Source organism: Pituophis catenifer, unplaced genomic scaffold (genome assembly GCF_029215685.1).
Source record: "Pituophis catenifer annectens isolate HBS135680 unplaced genomic scaffold, rPitCat1.0.hap2 SCAF_1, whole genome shotgun sequence".
In the NCBI taxonomy this organism is placed as follows: Eukaryota; Metazoa; Chordata; class Lepidosauria; order Squamata; family Colubridae; genus Pituophis; species Pituophis catenifer.
Window position 1 is genome coordinate 38,691,996 of NW_027256881.1, and position 26,373 is coordinate 38,718,368.

Below are 26,373 nucleotides of genomic sequence, written 5' to 3' on the forward strand. Positions count from 1 at the left end.
ATGATTGCGCGGCTCAGCTGGGATCGTCAGAGGCTTTTAAAAGCATTTTTTCTACAACCTCTTTGACCGAAGAGGTTGTAGAAAACAAAAATGCCATTAAAAGCCTCTGGAAATCCCAGCTGAGTTGGCTGATCGTCAGAGGCTTTTAAAAGCATTTTTTTCTGCAACCTCTTAAGGTTGTAGAAAAAATGCTTTTAAAAGTTAAAAAAAAAAAAGTTGGCCACGCCCACCCAGTCACATTACCACCACCAAGCCACGCCCACCAAACTGGTAGTAACAAATTTTAGATTTCACCCCTGTCTAGAACCATATGCTAAGAAGCTGTTGTCAGACATATCTGAGTAGTTTATACAAACAAATATATTTTCTCCATTATTTGAAGCAGAACTATAGCATAACAGCAATTGTTTGTTGAGTAATTCGTTCCTAATAAATCAATTATCTGTGAACTCAGCCAGTCTTCCTCCCTTCCTTCAATCTCTTTTTTTGTCATATCCAGAAAATTCTAGGTGGCTTGCAGCTGAAAACTTTTTTTTTTTCATTTCTTAACCATTTGAATTCATATTCAATGAATCAAATAACTTCTCTAGATTGTTAGTTTAATACATACCAACACTACCAGCTTGCTCCTTTCACAGATTCCAGGCAAGTAAGGATAGGGTGGCACACTTTCTCCCTTCAAGCAAGAGCACAGCCACTGAAAGATACTTGGTGGCTCAGCCGAAAAAAAGGAAGGATGATGCATAAAGCCTGTTTGGGCTAAATCATACAGAACAGGAATCATTCATATACCATTTGAATTGAAAGATGCTTTTTCTGGGCATTAGACTTTCTATATATAAACCCCGTGGTTTTTCAAAGCAGGCAACTTTAAGATGTCTGGACTTCAACTCCCAGAATTCCCCAGCTATCATGGGAGTTGAAATATAAGACTCTATTCTGGGAGTTGAAGTTCACACAATTTAAAGATGCCAATTTTGAAAAGCACTGATATAAATTGACATTGGTGATCTTCCGGTTGTACTTCTGGCGCCTTTGGAAGCCTGGACCGCGAGCTCCGCGGCTGGCTCCAACCTCTCCTTATCAGAGGATCCATATCGGGACCATAGCCACCCTGGAGGGGTGGCGAAGTAAAGGGGGATCGCCTAGCAGGTAGAGGGGAGCTGCATCTCCCTTCCCTGACTAGGAAAGCCCCCTCCGCCGACAACAAGGAGCAGCGACAGCAAACATGGCTGACATGAAGCCGAAGACAGATTGAATACATAAGACTGTGCAGGATGAAGAAAGTGAGTGGCGTGTGATCTGGATAAGAGAATATTTTCTATTGAAATTTGACCCCAAGAAAGTCAAGGGGAAAGGATATTTGAACTATTTGCTAGCGGCGAAATAAGCACATAAAAAAAAAAACAGAATATTTAAGTAGAGATTTTTTTAAAAAGAAAACTAAGGAAAAGAAAATTGAACTCTCAAAGAGAGGACATGGGATTGAAAAGTTATTTTAAAAAATACTGGAATTCGATCTGGAGCTTGTTTTTTATTATTATTAATTCTGCCCACATCTCAGATTTATAATTTAAAACAATTAAAAATGGACTATCAGCATTACGCAGAGCCAGCAGCAACTTGAAGTTTGAGCATCATCTGCTGCTAAAAGGAGAACTGTGTAACTTTGGGATTTTCCACATTTGCTGGACTATGAGTATTTACTTTAAAATTATTGGAATTTGTACAATAAACAAGACTAGGGGCCAAATGACCCCTGAATATTGTTGAGCAAATAAAAGTGACTAGAAGAGGCGTGGATAACCCCCTGGTTTCTTTTCTTAAATTGGACTGACTGTAAAATGGAAGTAAGTGGAGATAATGAAATGGAGCTGATGTACCAAGACATTAAGGATTTCATAAAAGAACAACGTAAGGAGATGATGGAAATATTTGGATGTATAGATCATATAGATCAAAAATTGGAAAATATAATGCACAGAACAACAAGTAAAGACCAGGACAAAGAGGAAAGAATAGAACTACTAGAAGGAGCGGAGGAGACAGCAGAATTGGGAAAGCAACAAGAAGACAACAAGAAGAAGATATCATTAAAATTGATAGTGAATAAGGGATCAGAACAAAAGGAAAATACTTTAAAAGATATGAAAAGGAAATGGGAGAAAAGGGAGATAGCTGAGGAGAAGAAAAAGGGGTTGGAAGCTGTAGAATTAGATGGTAGAGGAAAAAGGCGAGGGGAGAGAAAGCTAGAGGGTATAGTCAAAATACAGATTTAAGAGTAGATGAAATAAAAGAATTAAAAGAATGAAATGGAAAAGAATTGGAGACAACCCCAAAAAAAAGGAGACTAAAAATTTGGATGCGGGTGAAAGATGTGGGATAAAAGGAAAAGAAAAGAAATGTAAAGCAAAATATTTTATGGAAATATTTCAATAATGTGTATGAATATTAGAACTGCATTGTATATAATCTAAAAGATAAAAATTATTTTTGAATATATATATCAGTAATGTAGTAATGTAATGTATACTATTATTAGAATTATATAGATTTGAAAATTATTTTGTAAATTAGACAAATAGAATTTGTACAAGGGTATTATTAAATATGTATAAAAATGTGAGTAATAGTGAAAAGCTAGAATTAAGCAATTTGAGATTAGACAAAGGCAGAATATATTTTAATGAGAATTATAAGGATTGAAGGATTGGAAAAACAACAATATGAATGGATATACAGTAAATACTTGAAAGAAATTATGACTGATGCTAGAAGTGCATACTGAAATATGAAATAAATAAAAAAGGGAAGGACCACGGCTCAGATTGCTAGAGTGATAGGTGAGGGGGGGGAGGGCTAAAAGAGAAGTAGAAATAAGAGGGGGGAAATAGTAAAAATAGATATTAAGATGATATAACGTATGGAAGAACTATGAGAAGGTTTAGAACTGAAGGATGATAGTAGAAGTTATGTGTTAATAAAATTAGAAAAAATGAAATGTAATTATTAGGAATAATATTGTTACGTTCATTTGTATTGAAATGTATGATACCCAGGAATCTAACCATTCACACAATGAGATGTATAAAAATAAAAAATAAAAAACTTTTTAAAAAATAATAAATGGACATTGGTGATACCTAAGTCTTTCTTGAATGAAAAAAGTCATAGTTTCTGGACATAAACAAAGCTAACTTCCTTGATGGCAGGTGTACTTCCCCTGCTATTATTATTATAATGGGAATCTGTTTGTTTTTCTTCGGTGTCACCTATCATACACAGCATGGGCACATTCTTAAATTAGAATAATATTCATATCATCTGTGGTAAGGTGTTATTTTACTGACAGACTTGAAAAAGGATGAGCTTTCTCTCACATTTACTCAGAAGACAAAACTGTCATCCAAAAAAATCCTCCTTAGGATTCTCTTCATTTCCAAAAATTCAGGTTTATGAAATAAACGTTCTAACAGCAGCCAATTGTTTTTAAGCAGAAGAAAAACCTTATTGTGTGTGTATGTGCTTAGAAGAAATATAATAAGAATTGTTTATGATGGGCTATAATAACCATAAAACATTATATATTTCTTATTCAACTTCACAGTTAACTAAAACAATGTTACAAGATTTCCCACAAAAGTCAGGAAGAAAGCTGATATCAGCAGAGATTTGATTACTTTAATACCTCTATGATAAACATGGGGGGAAATCAAATATTTTTATTAAAATTATTAATAATGCACACTACCTTCGGTCAAGAATTCTAATTTTTTTCTTGATACTTACTGGGATCAATTATGCATGTTTGCTTGGAATCCTTGACAAGCATGGGATAGTCTCTGTAATAATAATCAAGGTACGCTTCCAGTTTTAAATCCCTAAATGGAGAATATAAAAATTGAATGATGAATACAAAAAATATAAGACATGTATTTACTTATTTATTATATATTTAAATTATATGACACTTCCCTTGTTAGAGTGCCTATTTGTTAAAAGCATGCAACATATAAACTGTGGTTTACAATAAAACTGTTAACATTATATAGATAAAAACAAAAGTAGTGATTACAACAGTAATAAAGCAATATGCAACAGCAAAAATTACAGTAAAACTGGAACAAAACAATATTCCATTATTCAAAACTGTTTTTTTTTAATTTTGGGGTAAACAAAAAATATTCTCTTGGTGCCAGACAGATCTGGGACATTGCTGACATGGCTTTTTCTTTTGTGGAGGGAAATTATCTCAGTGGAGAAAGCATTTGGAAAAGGCCTTTGTTGAAGTTCTCAACAATGAAGAGGCAAACAAAAACGAACTCAGCAAAAGAAGCCTTTTCTCCTTTCTCTTGTATTCACTCTGCTGAAATGTAGCAGATAAAATTCAGAGTAAGTTATATCTGCTTACAAGTTTTGTTCCAAACTGACTTAATTGCCACCAAAGAACACAACTAGCTCAAATTTCTTTCAAGGAGATCCCACCTTGCCAGTTGTACCAGAAGAACAACAAGAGAACGAATTCCTTCACTCATCAAGCAGTTCAGCTTGAGTTCCTCATAGATTAAATGCAGCACACAGAAAATTACAGGGATGTGGGGGAAGAGAAGAGTGGTGGAATCCAAGCAGTGGTTGTGTGAAGGATTATCCTTAGGGAATTTGGCTTCCAATGGATCCAGTCGCAGAGCTTTAGCCAAAGGGTGAGACTCAATATTTTTATGGTAGTCTGAATTTAATAAATATTCCCAGTCCTAGTAAAATAAAAATAACAGGTAATAAGAGTGCTTCATACTGGATTGTTAGGTTTGTTAGCATTTTGACACAATAACAACTAAGGTCAGAAATAACAAAGGTAATGTTTAAAATATACATATTAGTATCACATGCTGGAATTCTAAAAAATTGAGGCAAATATAGTTAGATAATATTTATTATTTTAATATTTTAACATTTGATCTTGTTGCTTGGTTGTAAGCTGCCTAGAATAACTTGTAAGTGACATGGGCAGCATACAAATTTAATAAATAAATAAATATGATAATTACTATCCAGCATGGTAATTCATTGGGAATAATTATAATAATAATTTATTAAATTTATATCCTGCCTGACCTCCAGCAACTTTGGGTGATTTATAAATTGCTAAAAACATTTAAAACAAGGAACAAAAACAAATATAAAAACACAAGAACAACACAAAAGAACAGAGATGGCAGAGAAACTAAATTCAGAAGGGAACACTGGCATGCCTTGCTTGGACTACTGTAATGCACTCTACATGGGGCTACCCTTGAAGAGTATCTAGAAGCTACAGCTGGCACAGAATCAGCCACAAGGACTGTTCTTGGGATCCCTAAGGCAGCCCACGTTTCATTGCTGTTCCACAAGCTGCACTGATTGCCAGTTTACTTCTAGGTCCAATTCAAGGTGTTGGTTATCACCTTTAAAACCCTTCATAGCATGGGTCCAGCTTACCTGAGGAACTGTCTCACCATGATGGAATTTGCCATCCCACTCATGCCGGCAGAGAGGCCAGGCTATGGACATAGTCAGTCAAGGAATTCCAGCTGGTAGCATCCAGGAAAAGAGCCTCCTACCCTTTGAAACATTGTGTCCGTCCATCCCCCTCCCCTGGTGAGATCTGCATTCACCCTTTTGACCTTCCAAAAAGGGCTGAAGACCTGCCAACTGGCCTGGGATCCCAATGGGGGTGCATCATTCTGGAGGTAGTTAATGGACTAAATTAAGATCCCACCTGCCCCCATGTGCATCTTGCTCCCTTCCATCCCATCTTGTTAATTTTAAACCAATTTAATGTTATTATATACTGTTTTAATGTTTTTATTGGTTTCAATAAGGTGAGATGGGGGTATATAATTTGAATGATATATAAATAAATAATACCGAAAAGGAAGAAAAGGCATGTCAATTATCCTCATCAAAAGCCTGGGCAAAGAACCACATATTCAGAGCCGTCAAAATACCAATAAATTGGGGATTACATAAATTTCTGGGCCAAACCCCTTCTAAACAGCAGGTACAGACACATTTTCAGGGTCCTGACAGGTGGCATTCTTTAATCAATGGGACCCAAAGCACACCAATCCTGTCAAATTAAACCGGCTGAGCAGATACTATTGGCAACAAGTAACTAGGCCTTATGCCTTATGCTATATAGGGCTTTATAGGTAGCAACCAGCACCTTGAATCACACCCCAAAACAAGCTGGCATCAGTTCATGAAGCATAGGTGTTACCTAGGCATATTAAGACATTTCCATCACTGCCTGCACTGCCGCATTCTGAACCACTTGAGACTTTCAGATGGTCTTCCAGGGCAGCCTTATGTAGAGTGCATTGCAGTAGTCAATTACTCCCACTGCCACTTTTAACTGCCTGATCAGTCAGGATGGCTCCTTCTTAACTTTCTTCTTCTGAGCCTTAAGCCACTGGGGGTTTCCCCCTTTCGAGTCTGATGATTTCCTAGGCAGTATCTCTTCCCCTCACCTGGCAAGGTCACTCTCGCATAACATTACACTTATTGACTCAAATGGCTGAGATTGAGGAACTGGTCCTATGTGTCTGCAAGATGGTGGGGAACCATACCCTGTAATGTTCATTCATTTAACTTCAAACACTTGTGACTTGGGGGGGCGGGGCTATATAAATCTGATCAATGAATCAAAATAAATCATTTCTCCTGAAATGCCTGGATTTCAAATAGATTTTTGCAGGGTCTCCCTAATATTTGGTAGAGTTTCTCACTATGAGGGAGCTTACTAAGTCAGAGTAAAACCTGCTTGGCTAGGTAGACTATGGCCTCACTTCGTACAATATGTACATACATTTATAATTAGAGATATGCATACTATTTACTATTTTGAATAACTCATCTGATTTTGTTGTAAACATTCCTACGGTAGTTCAAAACAGTTATTTATTTAAAGCTTGTACCATTTTTCAGTAAGGTCAGAACAACATGAGAGCATTTCTGTGTTAATTGCAAAAGTGTCAGAAAACTTCCTATAAGATGTGTGTGTGGGGGGGGGGGTTGTACATGCATATGTATGCCTTCAAGTCAGTCCTGATTCCTGACAATTGCCTGGCAGTCCGTGCAGTTTCTCAGCAAGATTTTTGGAAGTGTTTTGTCATCACCTTCTTAGTGCTCAAAGTGTCTAGATTAGTCATCCAACTGGCTTTATGCCAAAGGCAGGACTAGAACTCATTATCTCTCAGTTTCTAACCTGGCACCTTTAACCACTGTACCAAACTGGTCTCAAGGTCAATATAGCCTATTTCAAACTCAAAATAATTTATTTGCACATCTCTATTCATAAATGATGTTGATTTCCTTCAGTAACAGATGGAACCTCTTTGAAGATTACAAATAAAGTTGCTACTCATTAAATCATAAATCAACAAATTATATTAGCCTTCATACAAAAACAAGTCTCTTTTGGCAGTTCATATATATGATCCATTCAAAAAATTCCTGAATAATATGAATTCAGACATATCTAACCTGTCTGGAATGATTAATTAAATAATTCTTCTCTTACTTCATCTGATCCTGTCTCTGAAGGCCGAGCTTTTTTGGGAGCAATGACTGGCGAAAGAGATCCTTCAAAATCTAGCTGAAGTGAACAGAAAAGAAATAATCATACAGAAATTCAGGATATCACATGAGTATTCAGAGCCATTTGTGATGAAATTCAAAAGTTCCACATACAATTTGCCATTACTCCTTTACATATTTTCTACTACAAGTAATTTCGAAGAATGAATGTATTACTGTATCTCCTAGTCCACAAATTATGGATGTAAGGATTCAATACATCCATTGACGCTTGCAACTGTTTGAAAATTAAACACGCCCAGTTTAATGGAAACCAACTTTGAAATAAAAAAGCTGGACACAATGGGCTAAGGAGAAGCAATCAAATATAACCATCTTAACTGGTTGGTGAATTGCCTTCAGAGAACAACTGCCTTCAGAGAACATAGACTCTTGATCACAAAGTATGCAGCAAAAATGGACACACAATTATTCATGTAAAAAGGGAAGTTTATGAATTGTTTTCATGTATCAGTTTTTGGTATAGTAACACAAATTTAGTGTGAATGGTTAGGGCAGTAAGAGAAGAATTTCTAATAAGACTAACATGCTAATGTATTTAAGGGATAGCCACTGGGAGATTACAGATAAGATTTGACCTCTGACAAAAACAGCAAGCTCAAATCAAATTGTAGAATGTTGCTATTTATATGTATGATATTTATATAAAATATCTTCCTATGTTTCACTCACAAGAAAAATATTTGTAAATTTTAAAACAGAGAATTCATATTTCAGTGTTACACTTACATTAAATTCAAAATAATGAATAGTAACTCTATGTATCAATTACTTCTATTCATGCACAAAAAATCATTATGAGCAAATGTTCCTGTAATAGAAATTTATATGCATCTAAGATTTCTTTTAATAATACTGTGTACTCAGTCAAATAAAAAGCACTAGAATATTTCTGCAAAATATAGGACTTGAAAGTAAAACATGGGGAAGAGACGAAATAAGAAGAAGAGTGCAACATTATTTCAATAGTCTCTTTTCATTAATATTAACAAGGCATATACTATTTTACTTAAGGTATCTGAAAATGATAAGCACTTTTGGAGAACAAATTTTCTGAATAATATTAGCAGGTGACTCGAAGTCAAGAATCGCAGAATGGAAGGAACTTGGAAATCAGCTCAATACTAGTAAGATTCCACTACTAAAGCATTCTAGATAAATGGTCATTCGGTCTTTGTTTAAATACCTACAGCAAAGTTAAGATCAGAGTTTCAAGGCAGCCGCTGTCATTTATAAGATTGCAAGTTTACTTACATTGCGTGTCCATGCTACTCTCTCTGTGTTATAACCCATCATGTTCAAGAGACAGGTCACAAATAAGGTCCACTCTGAATAGTAGCTTGGCCCTCCAGGTGCATTGTAGGCATTATACCATCTGACAAGTATTTGGACAGCAATCTCTTTGGGCAGGATACTCTTAATGCCTTGTAAACATATTCTGACTATTCAAGGTAAGGCAGAAAGAACACAAAAAAAGAATGTGAGTAAGTCAGTAATCCAGAACCTAGTTATTTGTAAGACAAAGAACTTGTTCTATGCTTCATTTGGCATATTTGAGGCCAATACAATTATTTCAGCAAAAGAGCAGCTTGCATATTTCAATAAAATCAAGATGACTAAGCTTCACATTGCATGTGGAAAAATGTGACAGGTTTCCAATGAAATGAGATGAACATTTTTAACAATAGCATTTTTAACATTAGCTGTTTTTTTTTTTAATTTTGAACTTAATTAGACAGAGAAATGAATCATTAAAGTCTCAGATTCCACAGCCGTTCTAATGAAGGCTGCTTTTAATTTGCTCAATTCCACAGCAGTTCTTAATTAAAAAAAGAAAAGAAAAGGAGAGTATGAAATTAACATCATACCTAATTCTGAAGTTGCAATTTCAGGAATGGTGATTCTAACCATTGAGCCATTATTAAATTCCTAGAAGAAGAAAGATAGATTACATCATCCCACAAAGAAAACATTCAGAATCTGCAATATATATTATTATATAAGCTATGGCAGATTTAAGGTATCCCAAAGACAAATAGAAAGCTGTTGTCTTCAGCCTTGTGCGGGTTTTAGTTAGAAAGGATTCATTGTTATCCTCCATTTTAATTGTTCAAGACAGTTAATATGCCAAGCAAACTAACTAAAGCACAAGGAGGCATCTCTTTATAAAATAATTTAATGATACAGATATTAATTGTACAATACTTTTATAACTGGTGGGATTAAAAATCAATCAATCCTATAGCAGTAAATCACTCACTACATTGTACCATGTTGTAAAATGTACTTAAATACAGTAAAAGAAACTTGCCTAAGTACCTAAATACTAGCATGACCAGGAAACAAGACAGGTTTCCTTGGACCAATACTTTCAAATGTTCTGATCTTTCTGTTTCAGATAATCACAGTAGATATATACTATGTGTATATTACATCCTACTTCTAAAGCAGTTTTAGGCTCAAACCTGCTAGACAACAATTCTATTCAGATAAGTTTCCAATCCTCCAAGCATGTCCCAGTATTAATAAATCTCTGATTTCCTCCAGATACAAGACAGTTGGGTTAATATTTACACCCAAGCCACCAACAAGTTTGTTGATTATTATTATCAAATAATTATTATTTGAAGGAATAATAAATCCTTCAAACCATATTTTAGAAGTTCAAATACAAATGATATTTGAGCAAATCACTCAACTTAAAGAGTTAAATTTACCAGAGTCACTCTGTTCTGAACAGGATCTCTTACAGAATGAATAAAAGTTGAAAGTTGCTGAAAAGTACAATCATCAATATAAGAGGAGTCTTGAAGTTTGGAGGAATCCCTCAACTCCGGAACAGGGGACAGCACACCTTGCTATAAAAGGAGAAAATGTTTTGCAGTTATAAAAATTATTACAGGAACTTATAGTTGGAAAAAATTTGAGATGATGTAATTCAACCCTCTTAAATTAGCAACTCTGACTGCTATTTGAATCAAACATGAATAACACATAGCTCCAGTGAACATGCTGAACTTCAATGGTGAGTAGCAATGGGAACAGCAGTCCACCAACACATTGCCTGAAGCCCTAATTGAGTTTGGCTTCTGATGATTTCCATGCAGTTTTCTTAACCTGTAATCAGGCCTAGATTTACCATTTTTGGACTTTGTCCTAAAAGACTATGTGCAATCCTCAGTATAAACCAGTGTTTCTCTGCCTGGCTAGGGAATTCTGGGAGTTGAAGTTCACACATCTTAAAATTGCCAAGTCTGAAAAAAACTTGTATACATTCATTACAATCTTGGATACTGATAAATTGGAAGAGGTGATTTGGCATCTGTGTCCAAAAAAGTCTGAGTAACTGCTGATACAAAGGCACCCTAAGGAGAAAAAGACCACTCAGTAATGCAAAATTTTTGAAATGTTTCTTTAATATTAATATAGAGAGCTGTGGAAAAATATGCAATGCAAGTCTTGACAGCTAAAGAAATACCATTATTCCTTACCTCATCTAAGGGACCAAGGAGTTTATTCAAAGGCTTGGAAGGGGTGCCGATACTATCCAGAGGAGTGCTTGGACGAGGCATTTGATTTGACATTGTCATTGATGGAACTGGTAAACCAGGTATAAATACTTTTCCTACCTTTTAATAGGAAACAAAGCAGACAGTTGTTTTAATATAGGTAGTTTTTAAAGGTAAAATATTCTTAAGATATTAAGCCTAAGCAATTATTTTAAAACAGTTGAACAGCCCAACATCTTAAAAGTTGTCAGATTTGAAGAACACTGATCTAGAATGCTGGAACAAAATCTATACTTAACACATATTGTGATAAACTGAATATTGAAAAATGTCCATGTAGAATTGGATAATATCTCATGTGCGAGAGCAAAAACAAGCAAAATCTGAAGATTTAACATATACAGGTGCCCATCACTTCTCCCAATGAGAAATGAACAATTGTTGATTCATTACATGGTAAAGGTGAAAGAAATAACCTGTATATAAAGCTTAAATCTTAAGAACCTTGTTAAGATTTTTCTAATATCTACAATAAAAGTATTTAATCAAGCTGTGTTCTTGAATCTACATGCAGATCTTCTAGTTCAAGTCTGAATGAATCCTGACAATACACCGCCACCTTAGATTTTAACTTAACTACTACTTAACCTACTAGTGCCTACTCAAACAACTGGCAATGCTTACACACCCAAAACATAACAAAATAAATAATGCCCCAAATCTGTCTCCTCTCATACTGAGCCTATGCAAGAGTATATGTTTATAATGTTTCAAAATCTTATAAAATTTTTGTTTATTCTTTTCATTATTGAATTGAAAGAAACAGATATTCTCTAAAGTACAACAGAGGATCTAGTTCCTTCAGGTAAATGTTGCCTTCCCTTATCAGTGGCTGATTTAATGAATTTCCAGTTCCCTTATTTTAATTTCTTTCTTTCTTCTGGAGCATTTTCTATTGAAAATTGCCCTTTTTGTGTTGTTTTCCCTGAGCGATATGATTTTTACTATAAAAGAAAAAAAAGCTCTCCCAGAGTGGAAAAATTAAAAAGGCGCTCCCTTTTGTATTGTTGATTGCAGCTTTCATTTTTTATATTCTTGTTTTCAAAAACAAGTGGGAGTAGGAAAGAGGAAGAAACAGACATGACTATCACATGCCTGACCCTACATCTCATTGAAATAGAGGCAACTGAGTACAATAGCACACATCCGAAGAAAACAAGATTCATACACAATACAATGAAAGGGAAATGGAAAGAAGAACAGAGATGCTATTACACATAGGAGAAATACTAAACAAAAGAAAGGGCACATAAACGGAATAGAAAGGGCTTGCATAAGATGGAAAAAAGGAGAAAAATGTTACAAAAGAAACTATGGATAAAACATAAAGCTATTAATGAAGAGAAATAATGTACATACTCGAACCACTCCAGTATAGAGCACTAAGTTTCCATTGCCTTCCAGAACCAGCATTGTATCAACGTTCTGTAAATCCATCAAATGAAGAGAATACGTTAATCTGCAATTATCTGGGTAAATGCTGTCAATTAATACAAGTTACATGTAATTCACATACTCATACTTACATCAACTGGAGCTGCATCCTTTGCATGGATGTTGGTAATGGCACCAAAGATCAACTGTGACTTATCATTACTCTGCTGAAACTTTACACATCTAAAAGTGGAGTTGGGAGGAACAGAACAATCTTACATAAAAATGACTGTAATATAATAGAAGCAATTTTTTCTAGAAACCAAAAAATGTCTATCAATGAGATAATACAATACGCATAAATATTTGACCTAGAGACTAGATCAAGATGGAGTGCCTTTAGCCTTGACAAAAAAAAACAGCTTTCCTTTGATTTGGAGCAAATGTCTGAATTGGCAGGTTATGTTTTGTTATTAAGTAATGACTAAGATCATCAGAAGTCTGATTTATTCATAGGTTATAAGCCATGTTAAGTATAGTTTGGCATAACTGAATGGTAGTGCATATGGTATTCACTTTAGCTCCAAAAATGAAACTTCTGAGCAGATTCACCCAAATAATTACAAGTTAGCAATACCACTTAGGTTTATATATTGCTTCATAGTGCTTTAGAGCACTCTCTAAGCAGTTTACACAGTCATCTTATTGCCCCCAATAATCTGTGTCCTCATTTTACCGACCTGGGAAGGATGAAAGGCTGAGTCAACCTTGAGCCGGTTAATACATTGTGAAAAAATTCAAATAATATTTTCCTATCCAATTGGAAAACTAAGCTGTATCTTTAAATGTATACAATAAATAAAAATAATAAATATCAAAACATACTTACCGCAATTGGAGCTGGGATTCCACTAAATAGCACAAAAACTTTTGCCCACAAAAATCAGTTGTAATAAATACTTTGGAGGCTTGACAATTCTTCTCCCTATCAACATTTAAAAGCAAAGAATAATATAGACTTCTTCAAGTAAGAAACTTAAGTATTTGCCCTATCATTCTAAATGCTATATATTTGTATATATAAACTCAGAAGGAAATCATAGAGTTCAATCAGAATGAATGGGTAGCCATACTGTGGATTTAGATAATGACTAAGATAATCAGAAATATGATTTATACATAGGTTATAAGCCATGAGTTGCTAAGTATAGTTTGGCATAACTGAATGGTAGAGCATATGGTATTCACTTTAGCTCCAAAAATAAACTTCTGATGAGATTCACCCAGATAATTACAAATTAGCAATAGCACTTAACTTTATATATAGCTTTATAGAGCTTTATAGCAGTCTAAGCTGTGGAGGAAAACACTATTAATGCTCTTTATTCTTTACTGTTTCAGTGCAATAACTGTATTTTACTTCACAATAAACATATGACCCTGGCTTATTAAATCACAATGTGAATGTTCACTCATATGAACTCAATATTGTCCTGTCATTTATACAAGAAAATATGTTCACCAAAGAAAACAGAGATAGTGGTTTAATGCAGGGGTCTCCAACCTTGGCAACTTTAAGCCTGCAAGACTTCAACTCCCAGAATTCCCCAGGCAGCAAAAAATTCTGGGAGCTGAAGTCCTCCAGGCTTAAAGTTGCCAAGGTTGGAGACCCCTGGTTTAATGCATTCATGGTTGCAAGAGAGTTTCAAGTCAGAGCTTGTTTTTCCTCCAAATGCCTGGCTTATCATTACATGCAGAAATATGGCCACATAAAGTATTCTTTTCTGAAGATTAAATCATTTGGTTTGAGGAAGTCAGGATTCTGTAAAGACTTCTTTTAGATGGAATAAATTCTTCCAAACCTCAGGGTAGTGAAGGCTTCTGTCCATAGATGCTCTATGCAAAGCTCTGGAACAATGAGTTCAGTTTCTGGGGCAAGAAATGACTCAGAAGCACTGTTTGGAGAATGGCAGGCACTGTGCCTCCTAGGCGATTGAACATGACTGGAGAAGTTGAATCTCTGTACCCCTGAGAAAGAATGTACCCCTAAGGCTGGTGAATGAGATCGGCTGCAAAGACAAAGAAATACGTTTATTTTCTCTATGAGAATACATGTACAGCAGCTAACTTCCCTTTCCACTACAGGCCCAAATTCTTACATTTTAGGATTTCATGCACTACAGAATAAGAACATAACATAAGAACATAAACAATGCCCTGCTGGATTGGAACCCTGGCCCACCTAGTCTAGTAGTCTGTTCTCACGCTGGCCAACCAACTACACAAGGGAAGCACTAGTCCCCCAACCAATGGAGAGGCAGGAACACTGCCAAATCCCCATGACTTTAATAAATTGGTCCAATCCAATCCTAAAGCCAATCAAATTAGTAGCCAGTACCAGATCTCATGTTAACTACTACTACAGAACAAGGATTCATATATACCAATAAATTAAATGAAATAAAATACTGTGGGATCCAATTTGGGTCGGTCATGGGGCCAGAGTTGTCCCAAAGGTGCTTTTTTCAAGAGGCAACTGAACTTTCTGGTTTTTCTTTGAAGACGTTTTGCTTCTCATCCAAGAAGCTTCTTCAGCTCTGACTGGATGGTGGGGAAACCAGTGGTTTAGTCTTCCAAGCTTTTGGACTCATGCTGGAACCCATCCTCACTCTTCTCTCTCACTCACTAGAATGTGACACGACTAAACCTCTGGTCCCAGTGGCCGACCCAGATTGGATCCTGCAACGTTATCCTGGGACATGCATATTTACCTTTGTTCATGAAATAAAATACTATATGCATTTATGGCAATATATAAATATAACTGTGACCCTGAAATTATTAAGGGTTACTCAAAAACTGAGAAGGGGAAATTAAGAACTCAAGTACTTACGACTACAGCAGGAACTCCTAAAACTTAAAAATTTTGAAATCTCACTTAGTTTCATTGTTTACAAAATAGTCATAAATAAAGGAAATATAGATCTCAGCAGCATGCCTGACCCCTGCTATAATGATAATCCTGAAATAAGAGAAAGTACAAGGACAGGAAAAGTGAGCAACCTACCTCAAAGCTGCCATGTTGGAAATGGAAGGTGAACGGGAATGGATGCTAGGGGATGATGCCGACCTGCTTTGGCTACAAATAGAGGAATAGTTCTGGAATGGAGAAGTCATAGGCGAGTCACCCTTAGATAGATTCTTAAGATGGGCAGTGAAGGAACTGCTGGCAGCTGCATGCTGTGGGGTCCATGCCTGCTCAGAGACCTTCAAGACTGCACTTTGCTCCTACAGATAAATAAGAAATGTGTTTGTGTGATTTAAATAATCGTATGTATAACTTCACATTTTAAGACAGGATTTTTTAAAAAAGTGGCCTTTCAGATTTTCTAAGTATCACTTCCATAAATTTCCATTAATCCAGCCAATAATCATTAATTATGGGAGTTATAAAACCTTAGGAAGCCACTAAGTTGCTGACCTCTATCCAATATATAAATCTCAGAACCCAGCATATTCAGATGACTGTGCAGTGTAAGCTACACAGAACAACAACCACTCACAGAATAGGCAAGCCATCAATTATCCTCGTGTTCTCGGATACCATACTCACTTCATCCTTAATTTTTTTACCTCTGCTTTTACTCTTCGAAGGGCCCATATGGAATGCAAGCACTGAGAGGCATCATACGTCATTAGAATGGAGGGCTCAGCATTGACGAAAACTATTCTCATGGAATAATCAGCAACATACTGTATTCTGGCAGAGGTAAACAAGGCTGCTAAGTGGAGAGAGGATCAAACTGATTACTTGTCAAGAGACATGATTTCTAAACAATTATCTGTAAAACTTGCCACATTTTTAAATAGCTTCAGTTATAAATAAAATAGATCTATTTGCAACTTATGCCCCTGTAATTTTTTTCCTTGGTATGTCTATTATGTCCCCTTTTCTTTTGTAACTAAATTCCACTACTGAAAAAAATGGGATAAATGTTAACATTTTTTTTATAAAGTGAAGATTATCCTCCTCCAAGTCTAGCTAGACTGGGTGATTTCATGAATATGAACATGTTTTTGACAAAAATACAGAAGTGATCTGCTGCTGTTTTTTTCAATATTTTTTCAACTTTCCAGGTTAGCTTACAGCCCTTTATTTCCTCCCATCCCAGTATTAACCAAGTCTAGTCCTCCTTAGCTTCCAACAAAGTTAGCCAGCTGCTGAGCTGTTTTCTGATAATCCTTTTCCAATTTAATGTCTTCCAGATGCGTTGCACTATATTTTTAATCATCCTAATCCACTGGGTACAGTATGGTGACTGGATTTATGGGAGTTTGCCATCTAAAATATCTAAAAGGCACCAGATTGGGGAAACCTAAACAATTCAAGTGTCAGCCCTGGAGGCCATCTTTTTCTTTGGATCTTCAGGGCTGCCTTCCTTAGTGCTGTGAAACTGGGAGGGGGGATTGCATGGAATAGTGGAGATATCTAGCCATAATAACATTCCTTTCTCTGAGAGTCAAGGACATTCGGCCTACACCTGGAGTGGCATGACTGGGAGGCATCTCCAGTTGGGACGGTGCATTGATTGGACCATGTGATGGACATGTGGGTGCAAGGGAAGGGACTTGGATTTTCTTTTGGGTGGGGAAAACCTGGAAGCTTTCAGATTCGGATTTTCCCAGATGTGCCAATATGACATCTCTAATAAAATGGAACTTTGAGGAACTTCGGAGTCTTCTTTCGTTGGGGGTGTTACTTGGAACCCTGACATTAAGCTTACTATTCTATGTGTTCAATTTCAAGATAAATTGAATCTTGAATATACATATCAATTATGTATGTAACTATTTATAAATAATTCAGTATGTATCCCAATATCTCATATTTTTAAAAGTTACCAAATGCAGAGAAATCAACAAAGCTAAGTGTCTCTGATTACAGCTGATCTAAAATTATCTTACTTTTTGTGCATTACATAATTTACCTCCAGACTTACAAACCATTGGTGTTATTTCATCTAACGGGTGGAGCATGCTGAACATGGTAGGCAAAGGTTCTCTAAAAAAAAAATGAACAAAAATTCTAAATACTACCACAAATGTTCTGATAACAACTTCAAATTGAAGGCCACATAAGCTCCAAAGTAACAAATTGCATATTAGCAATGAACTGTGATTTGATCAGAAATGTTCTAATAAGTTAGGCATACAAGTTAAAGTAGAAGGAAATATGATGCTATGCACATACACATGCATATTTGCATAATTCCCATCCATTATTCTGAACAACAGCTTGAAAATTGGGAATATGGCAATTATGACATTTTGTCTTTATATTTCACTTTTTTTCTGACAGTGCATATAGCCTATTTGGGAGGGTCTCCTCAATTTATCACTGTAACAACGATCTTGGAAGATGTGTTGTGATTGACTAGTCACACACTTGCCCACTGTTCACACAAGTGGGGATGCACACAAATGGAGCTGCGCAAAAGGAGTGTGCGCGCACACGCTTGCATGCTGTTCACACGTGGGGATGAATGTGTGCAGAACCATCCCCTCCCCCCACCGGCCGCTGGTCTGCAAAGCTGAAAAGGTTCAGGAACTCTGATCTAAGCAACGATCATCTTACTTTACCTGTTTGGATTTAGAGATACTTCATGCGAGGAACTGCTACGTTCAAATAACAAGCCATATTTTGTTGGCCAGACATTCGCTACCTATAAAAAGTTATATTAAAATATATTTCATTATAATGGGAAAATATCCAATTTAATCCAAATAACAGAAATTTCATGTTTTAATTATTTATCCATAATTTCTATTTTGCTGAAAAATTGTCCTTTTAACAGTGTTCAATTATAAAAAGCATTTCAAAAAAATGCAGACTCTACTACAGCCACTTTTCTGGTTAGAAAAGAGGAGAAATAATACTTCAATACAGCTTACCTGAAAGGGTAAAGAAGCAGTGTAATCCTTTCCTTCAATACTGTGGATATTTATGCAAGAGCTCTGTAATATGCAGATACATTTTTCTACTAACTGACAGCTATCTAAATTGGGAAACAAGTGAGATTCAAATTATCTTCCATTCATCTATTTTTGTCACAAAAAGGCTGCATTTTCTGCACTGATTTCTGGAGCAGCTTCATATCAATGTGGGCAATGCTTTTCCAATTCCTGATCTTAAATCAAATGGTCTAAAATATTACTTTTACCTTTATTTCTTTCAGATTTTTCCTGGGGTATTGAGAAGTCACACCACAATGCCTAAAATAAAATAAAAAATCAGTGAAATAAATAATTTGCTTTGTTTTCATCTATGTTCTGAAAATAGTCCTATATATTCAAAACTAGATATCATCATCTATGGCAGTGATGGCGAACCTTTTTTCCCTCAGATGCCAAAAGCACTTGCGTGTGCCGACACCCATAATGAAATGCCCCTTGCAGGTCCCGCCCTGCAAATGCATGCGCAACCCATCCTCCCCCCACCTCCTGTGCATGCACACGTGACCCCCCATGCTTTCCCCGCCCCCACGGGAGCGTGCATAAGTATGCGACCCCCGTTTTGGTGCTAGCATGTCTCCCTGAAGCCTCCTGGGACAAAAGACGGGATGGGGGGCATGCTGCACTCCCCACACCCCATTTTTGTGCTAGCAGGCATCCCTGAAGCCTCCTGGGAAAAAAAGGGGCACAGGGGGCACATGCACACACAAACCCCTCAACCCCGCACATGCGTGCACGCCTCCCAGCAGAGACCCAAAAATCAGCTGGCCAGTGGGAGGCACGCGGGCATGTACACAGAGATGCTCCGTGTGCCATCTGTGGCACGCATGCCATAGGTTCGCCATCATGGAACTATGGTATTATCATTTTGATGTTCAAATTCTGGCTTCAGTATAGCTCCACTAAAATGGCAACATCCATACATAATAGTGAGATATTAGAAGGTAAAACAAAATGAAAAAAATATCCTGAAAAAGAAGAAAGCTCACCAGGCTCAAGGTTGACTCAGCCTTCCATCCTTTCAAAGGTAGGTAAAATGAGGACCCAGATTGTGGGGGCAATAAACTGACTTTGTATAAATATACAAAAGTATGAAGGCTATTGCTTAACGATGTTCTGTCCCCGTCTCACACACGCACACAAACAGACAGCCGGGGGTTAAATAAACTGGCAGACAACCAATTCTTTCGATAAGAGGATTGGCAGCAATCCAGTAGCTGCTTGCCAAGACTTTACTCATAAACAAAATACACACAGTTCAAGAATTGTCAAGTCCAGTCCGTAATTAAATCCAAGGCAGATAATGTTATTTCCAAAGATGCAATGTGACTCAATAGTAGTTAGTTTTGTCCGTCACAGAGTCTGAATGGCCACCTCACCCCCTTTTATACCCTGTGGGGTGTTGTCCAGGGACTCAGCTTAATCTCTGGCACGCCTCTTCTTCTGTTGCGCGCGCTTATCTCTGTGACACTGCCGAGGATCCAGCCAAGACTCATCTCCCTCATTACTGTCCACCTGTGGCTGCGTGGACGTGCTTGGCCCCGGGCCTATCTCTTGACCTTCGGCGGACACCGAAGGCATTGCCAGAGAGGAGGGTCCTGGAGAGGGAAGCCTTGCCAACTCCTCTCCTTCACTCTCGGAGTCCTCTCCTGCCGATGACATAGGCTCAGGTAACGGAGCCACAACAAACACATTGTAAGCCGCCCTGAGTCTCCGGAGAAGGGTGGCATATAAATTAAAGCAAAAAAAAAAAAAAAAAAAACCTCTCACCCCACCAAAACATTGTTAATCCAGAGTAACTTTACACAGTTACTTTACACGGTTACGTCACTCCTACTCTAGAGATGAAGGAAAGGTTGGGGGGAACCTGTTCTGAAACTGCATGCTTTTCTTATGATTCCATTGATTAAGCTTGGAATGCCAACATTCTGTCCTGAAAACTAAGGCCAAATGTGCAGGTTACAGGAAGTCCTCACTTAACAACAGTAATTGGGACTGGAAACTAAGCAATGACTAAGCAACATGGTTGTAAGTGGCAATGTCACATGACCACACTGACAAGTTGCTATTGTTAGGTGACTCCTGTGTGGTTGCAGCATCCTGCAGTTATATAATTGCCATCTGAGGCCTCCTGCCAGTTTCCCCTTTGACTTTGCTTGTTAGAAACCAGCAGTGAAGGTTGCAAAAGGTGATCTCATGAGGATGGGATGTTGCAATGCGATAACTGCTAGCCAGTTGCTAAGCACCTGACGTGCAATCACATGATCATAAGGATGCTGTGACAGCCACATCTGTGAGAACTCATTGTAAGAACTTGTATCTTTGAACAAGTGGACATTAAATGAAGACTGGCTATCTTGCCTGATTTTTTTTTAAAGCAAAGATGTGGGACGTTGAAATTAGGTCAGGACTTTGATTTTATGAGAAACGATAAATCCTCTTCTTTTCCACTATTTTCCTCCTGAAAATCATTTGTATCTCATGCTTTTTTTTTTCCAAGTAGAAGAAAGAATGTTCTCATTATTAGTAGGACAATAACCATTTCAGGGGAATTTTTTTAAGCAGGATACAATCTGCTGAGGAAAAAATCCCTTTTTTTCAGTCATGTAATCTTGTTCTCATATGCCACATTCTTCTGGACAGATGTTTTTTAAGCTGAAGTATATATAAAAATCAGGAACTGAAATTATAGATCACATGAACATTAAGTTGTGCTAATGAAGCTTTTTCTCCATTCTCTGGTCATTATTTTCAAAACAAATTTGAAACAAATCCTGAACATAAAGAATAAAGGCAATCATGACTTTAACTTTCCTTGGCAATGTAGCTAAACAAACTCTATACCGTACCACTTTTCATACCTGCAGAACAGAGCTGTCAACAGTAAATGCTTTATAAACTGCTGAAGATTGGCTTTTACTTCCTCTGCTCCAAATGACCATATTACCAGCCACATATAGTTCTTCATCATATTCTACTTCTTCCCCAACCTCACTGATGCCCTTCCTTAACTTCCAACTTTCCTAAAAGGAAAAAAAAATGAATTACTATTATTGTGCAGTAATGCTCATTTAGATCGTAAGTGTGGTTTGAAAAAAAAAATGATGATACTACATAACTTATTCTGGTAGTTCTGGTGGTAGTTGAAGATTAGTGGATTTAACTTTCTAAAAAGGCTAATGTAAAAATTATTTTTAAAAACTGACCACAAAAGTTTAGGTGTTTTCTAGCTAGCATCAGTGACAAAAGCAATGTGTTTTTCAAGTATCACCTTGTTTTCCTGAATTTCTCAGCAATTTTTCATACTAATACTGTATGCTTATGAATAAATTACATTTGGCAGATAGTAAGCATTCCAAAATAAAGAATCAGTCTTTAATGCTGATGTTTATCTGTTGATTAAGTTCTAAGCTCTACAAACCTATTTATGCTCTACTTGTGTGATCAATGCTTTTATTCACTTTTTAAATGCTGTATCAATTCAATGTTTACCTATGAATTTCTAAAAACCCAGAAACATGTTTAACAGAATATATTTCCCCTATCCTATCCACTTTACTGCCTTATCAGTTTCTCATTCTATGCTAAGTACAAATTTGCTAAATATACTGTTTTCAAAAGCATTTCTACCTTGTGCTTCTCATGGATGGTAACTTCCTGAAGTGACCCCACCAAACCAGCTGCTCCATCTGATGACCAAAGTTCTGAGGCTGGTTGCAGCTGCCGTAGTTGCAGGTTCAGCGCATTAGGATGATGTTTGCAGTGGTCACGGCCAAAAGGGACAAACTCCTGCAAATCCCCTGCTGCAATCATTGTTAACCTCTCTTCATAGATGTTCGACATGAGTTCCAAATATCAACATTATTTCTAAAGCAAGTCCAAAACAGAAACCAGATTACACAGGATCCTTCAAAGCATACACAATACTGTGCAATTCTTGTTAGCCTCATTGATATGAATATCCCTCAAAATCATAAATTTGTAACTAAAGAAGGAACTAAACTAAAATCTCTTAACCGCGAAGTCCATCTTTCAGTGCATTGGAAATCATCAACCAAAATATCATTATAAAAATTCTACCTAATAATCAATGCAAATTGCTATCTCTAGTGATTTAGCACAAACATTTGAAATGGATTGCTGAATTCCAAAGAAGCTATAGCCTTTCATTTGACAAAGTATTTGCAATAACACACTCCTTATTATATGTGCGGGACAATCTTCGGAGATACAATAAAACAATATATATTGATATTCTAAGATATAAAGTTGCTTTATAATAACCATAAACTATACCACACTCAGAAGGATCCAATGAGTTAAAAAATTACTGCCAAATAAATGGGCATAAATTATAGAATAATGCAAAATTGTTACACCATTTTATTGCCTACATTATATTTAAAAATTGCAAGAGTGAGATTCTTCCTCACTCCCTTTCAATATAACTGTTGATATTGTTTCTACTTATGATTACTCATTTGCAGTTTCAAATAAAAATACTGTCACTTTACTTTTTCCCCTCTTTGCTACATCCTTTGAAAATTTTGGAAAAAAAGCCTGAAAATGTCAACTCCAAAAAAAGGAAAATAACTACAACTGCTTTCTGCGTCAGTGATCATCACTTTGAGAGCACAAATTTGTCATAACTACTGATGATGAATGGATGAATGAGTTAGAAACACTCCGAGGAGTCCCTGGACGTGCAACGTGCATGCCAGCCTTTGATGGATTGGAAAACAAAAGGAAGGCGGGAACTACCTGTGATAAGCTGTGGGAGGCAGAGGGACTCACGGACCTGAGTGACACAGGAAAGGGCGATCGGCTGCGGGCCTAAGCTGCAGCGGCTTCTCCCCGTGTCTCCCCTCAGATAGCGATTACAGTTGCAGCAGCAAGTACCCCCCGCTTCCAGGTTCTCAAGCGGGCGCGGCCATCTTGGAATTCCCATCACCCTCCGCGAGGAATGAGGGGCGGGGCCTACAGCGGGAATTGATGAGTTTCTCGGGTTGGCGAAAGGGAAAGCGCCTTTCTTCTGTTTCGTCTTATTGGGACTAGGGCGCTGGGTACGAAGAAGCGAGCGAAGGAACGGAGTCTTTCGGTTGTTACTATGGTGATAAGAAGGCTGAGGATAGTGCACCCTCAGCTGTTTCTATGGCAATTGGTTGCTGGCTGTAGGGAAGGACGACGCGATTGGTTTTAGCACAGTCCAATCTCCGCTTAGTGAACTCAGGGACGGCCTCCCGCCTGTCATTTGAGATGTAAACGGGTGATCCATGCAAAATGTTGACATATTGGCCCGAGATAATAGAATAAACTGATAAAGGAGAATATTTCTTGCTCAGGGTTGACATCAGGGGTCCTTGGTGCTCTCTGAGCTTTGTTTGTTTTATTGCAAATGTTTCATTACTCCAACTAGGTAGCATCAGTGATGTTACCTAGTTTAGGTAATGAAAGGTCTGCATCTGCAAGAAAACCAAGAGAGCACCAAGCACCCTCAGAATAAACTGAACTCGATTTAAGGCCGTGTTTCTCATCCTTGGCAGCTTGAAGTTGTGTGAATTTCAACTTCCAGAAAGGGAGGCTTGGGAATTTGGGAAGTTGAAGCCAGCACCTATATTGTTCTACATCTACACTGATGTGCATCATGCTTTTTTGTTGTTGTTATTTGCAAAAAATATTTTGTTTTTTTTTAATGTTTTTTAAAATAAACTAGACCTTGTAATCTGAAACAATATATGGTAGGAGTGCACATCAAAATGTAACGTGTACATAGTCTACACAAATTGTAGATTTGACCTGATTTTTAAAATGAGGCATGTCAATTACTTTGATTTTTTTTCAACCAAAGCAGTGAGGGCACTGTATTTGTTGCCATATTCTGTTTCTAAAAGAAATGGTACTCCGACCTTAATATGTATACTAATATATCATCATCATCACCAGATTTGTTTGGATTATTATTATTATTATTATTATTATTATTATTATTAAATTAATTAATTTTTATACCGCCCTTCTCCCGAAGGATTCAGGGCAGTGAACAGTCAGAATAACATACATATAAAAATGTGAAATAAAAACAATTTAAAATAATTAAACCAATTTGGCTCATCAGTTAAGATCCTCAGCATAGAATTTAGACAATTTGAAAATTTATGCCAGCCCGGCTTGGTGAAACAGAAAGGTCTTAAGTGCACAACGGATATCTTCCATGCTGTGAATGAAAGCTGTAGTTTAACATATCTGGAAAGTACCAGTTTGTTCAGTGAATTACATGATACCTAATCCATATTAATAGAATTTTTGGCTGGGTAAATGAGCAGAGATCAATTTTAATCAATCAGTTCAGAAAAAAATCCAATTTTAATATCCAGTCAACATGGCAACTGTTAATAACGCTAATTACTGCTGTCTGTGCTTCTTCCACCTGATTTAATAAATGTATAGGGCAGGTCTACTGACTTCCATCCCAACTCTGCATGGAATACAACATGAAACAAAAATAGAAGAATACAAAACACGTCCAAGGAACTATGCTAACACGTCCAAAACAACTCTTACTAAGGATATATCAATCAAGCTAGGGGAAGGACCAGATTTTAGGGGCTTAAATAAGGTCAGGTAGAGGTCAGTGGTGGGTTGCCCCCGGTTCGGAGTGGATCGCAAGAACCGGTAGTAAAACCAGCGAGAGACTCCACCCACTGACCCAGACATCATCAAAGTTGATCTGCGCATGCGCAGAAGAGCGTGCGCGTGTCTGCGGGCACGATGCAAACCAGTAGTAAAGGTAAGTAGAACCCACCCCTGGTAGAGGTCTCATAAATCTCTGGTAAACATTCTAAGGGACAAGTGCTGGGGGAGCTTACTTCCCATTTAGTTTACTTCCCTTTGGTCTCATTGTCATCTAATCTCACTTAATCAAGAGAATGTTGACCATTGGAGAAAATAATTGTACTATGGACAAAATTGAATGTGTCTGATGAAATAGAGTATCAAAGATTAGTATTAAAGGTTAGGCAATAATAAATGTGTTCGTTCATAAGATGAAGCAAAACCTATGCATGGTTTTACATACCTTGCCTTTTTTCCCATTTAAATGGAACTATTTGAGCTCCTTAATTATTTTAATTGCCTCTTTTATATTTTTTTCCTGATATATTATATTTTCTTTCAAATGTGGAGACTTGAGCTATATGCAATACTGCAGATATATGTAGATTTGTATAATGGGTATTATTATATTAGTAATTTTAGTTCAATTCTTTTCCCACTGATTGATCAAATTTGCCTTTGTCAAAACTGCCATGCATCAAGTCAACATCTTCATTAAGTTATTTGCTATTATCCCAATATCTTTTTCCTATCTATTTAAAGAAGAAGCCAACCTCATCAACAGATTTTAAAAATCCAAACATTAAAATATTGTTATCAAATATCACCTCCATCCATATACTCATTGACACTCAAAAAACGTAGTTGTTTGATATAGCAGGGTTTACTTTGATGGTATCCTTCCTGATTTTTTAAGCAAGACATAGAATCATAGAATAATAGGGCTGGAAGGGACCTTGGAGGTTTTCTAGTCCAACCGGAGCCCTTCATGGTTTTTCCTTTTGATTACTTCTTTCTAACAATGTGCCTGAAACAGATACTATGTTAGTTAGCCTATAACTCAGTGTTATGTTGGAGATGTAATAAGAACAATGTTTCTTTAAAACATGTTATTACAATGTCGTATACTGACTGCCTTCTGGGAGAAAGTAGCTGACTATATATAAGTGTG

General features: G+C 36.8%; 1 protein-coding gene across 2 annotated transcripts in view; it reads right to left on the reverse strand.

The window, feature by feature from the left end:
* ANAPC1 (anaphase promoting complex subunit 1) overlaps nucleotides 1-18,295 on the reverse strand; it is a 53,815-nt gene extending 35,520 nt beyond the window's left edge. Inside the window, exons 1-16 of one of the 2 annotated variants that reach the window (XM_070948098.1) lie at nucleotides 18,219-18,295; nucleotides 17,567-17,640; nucleotides 16,212-16,360; nucleotides 15,646-15,866; nucleotides 14,441-14,647; nucleotides 13,468-13,563; nucleotides 12,731-12,821; nucleotides 12,564-12,629; nucleotides 11,127-11,264; nucleotides 10,353-10,493; nucleotides 9,504-9,564; nucleotides 8,890-9,077; nucleotides 7,559-7,633; nucleotides 4,486-4,751; nucleotides 3,790-3,881; nucleotides 611-759 (exon numbers count right to left, since the gene is read on the reverse strand). In XM_070948098.1, coding sequence (XP_070804199.1) covers nucleotides 611-759; nucleotides 3,790-3,881; nucleotides 4,486-4,751; nucleotides 7,559-7,633; nucleotides 8,890-9,077; nucleotides 9,504-9,564; nucleotides 10,353-10,493; nucleotides 11,127-11,264; nucleotides 12,564-12,629; nucleotides 12,731-12,821; nucleotides 13,468-13,563; nucleotides 14,441-14,647; nucleotides 15,646-15,866; nucleotides 16,212-16,360; nucleotides 17,567-17,624 — 1,998 coding nt within the window. In that variant the 5' untranslated portion in view covers nucleotides 17,625-17,640; nucleotides 18,219-18,295. Of the gene's footprint in view, nucleotides 1-610; nucleotides 760-3,789; nucleotides 3,882-4,485; nucleotides 4,752-7,558; nucleotides 7,634-8,889; nucleotides 9,078-9,503; nucleotides 9,565-10,352; nucleotides 10,494-11,126; nucleotides 11,265-12,563; nucleotides 12,630-12,730; nucleotides 12,822-13,467; nucleotides 13,564-14,440; nucleotides 14,648-15,645; nucleotides 15,867-16,211; nucleotides 16,361-17,566; nucleotides 17,641-18,218 lie in introns of those variants that run through there. The other variant, XM_070948090.1, reaches the window with a different exon arrangement.
* Between the last annotated feature and the right edge of the window lie 8,078 nt (nucleotides 18,296-26,373).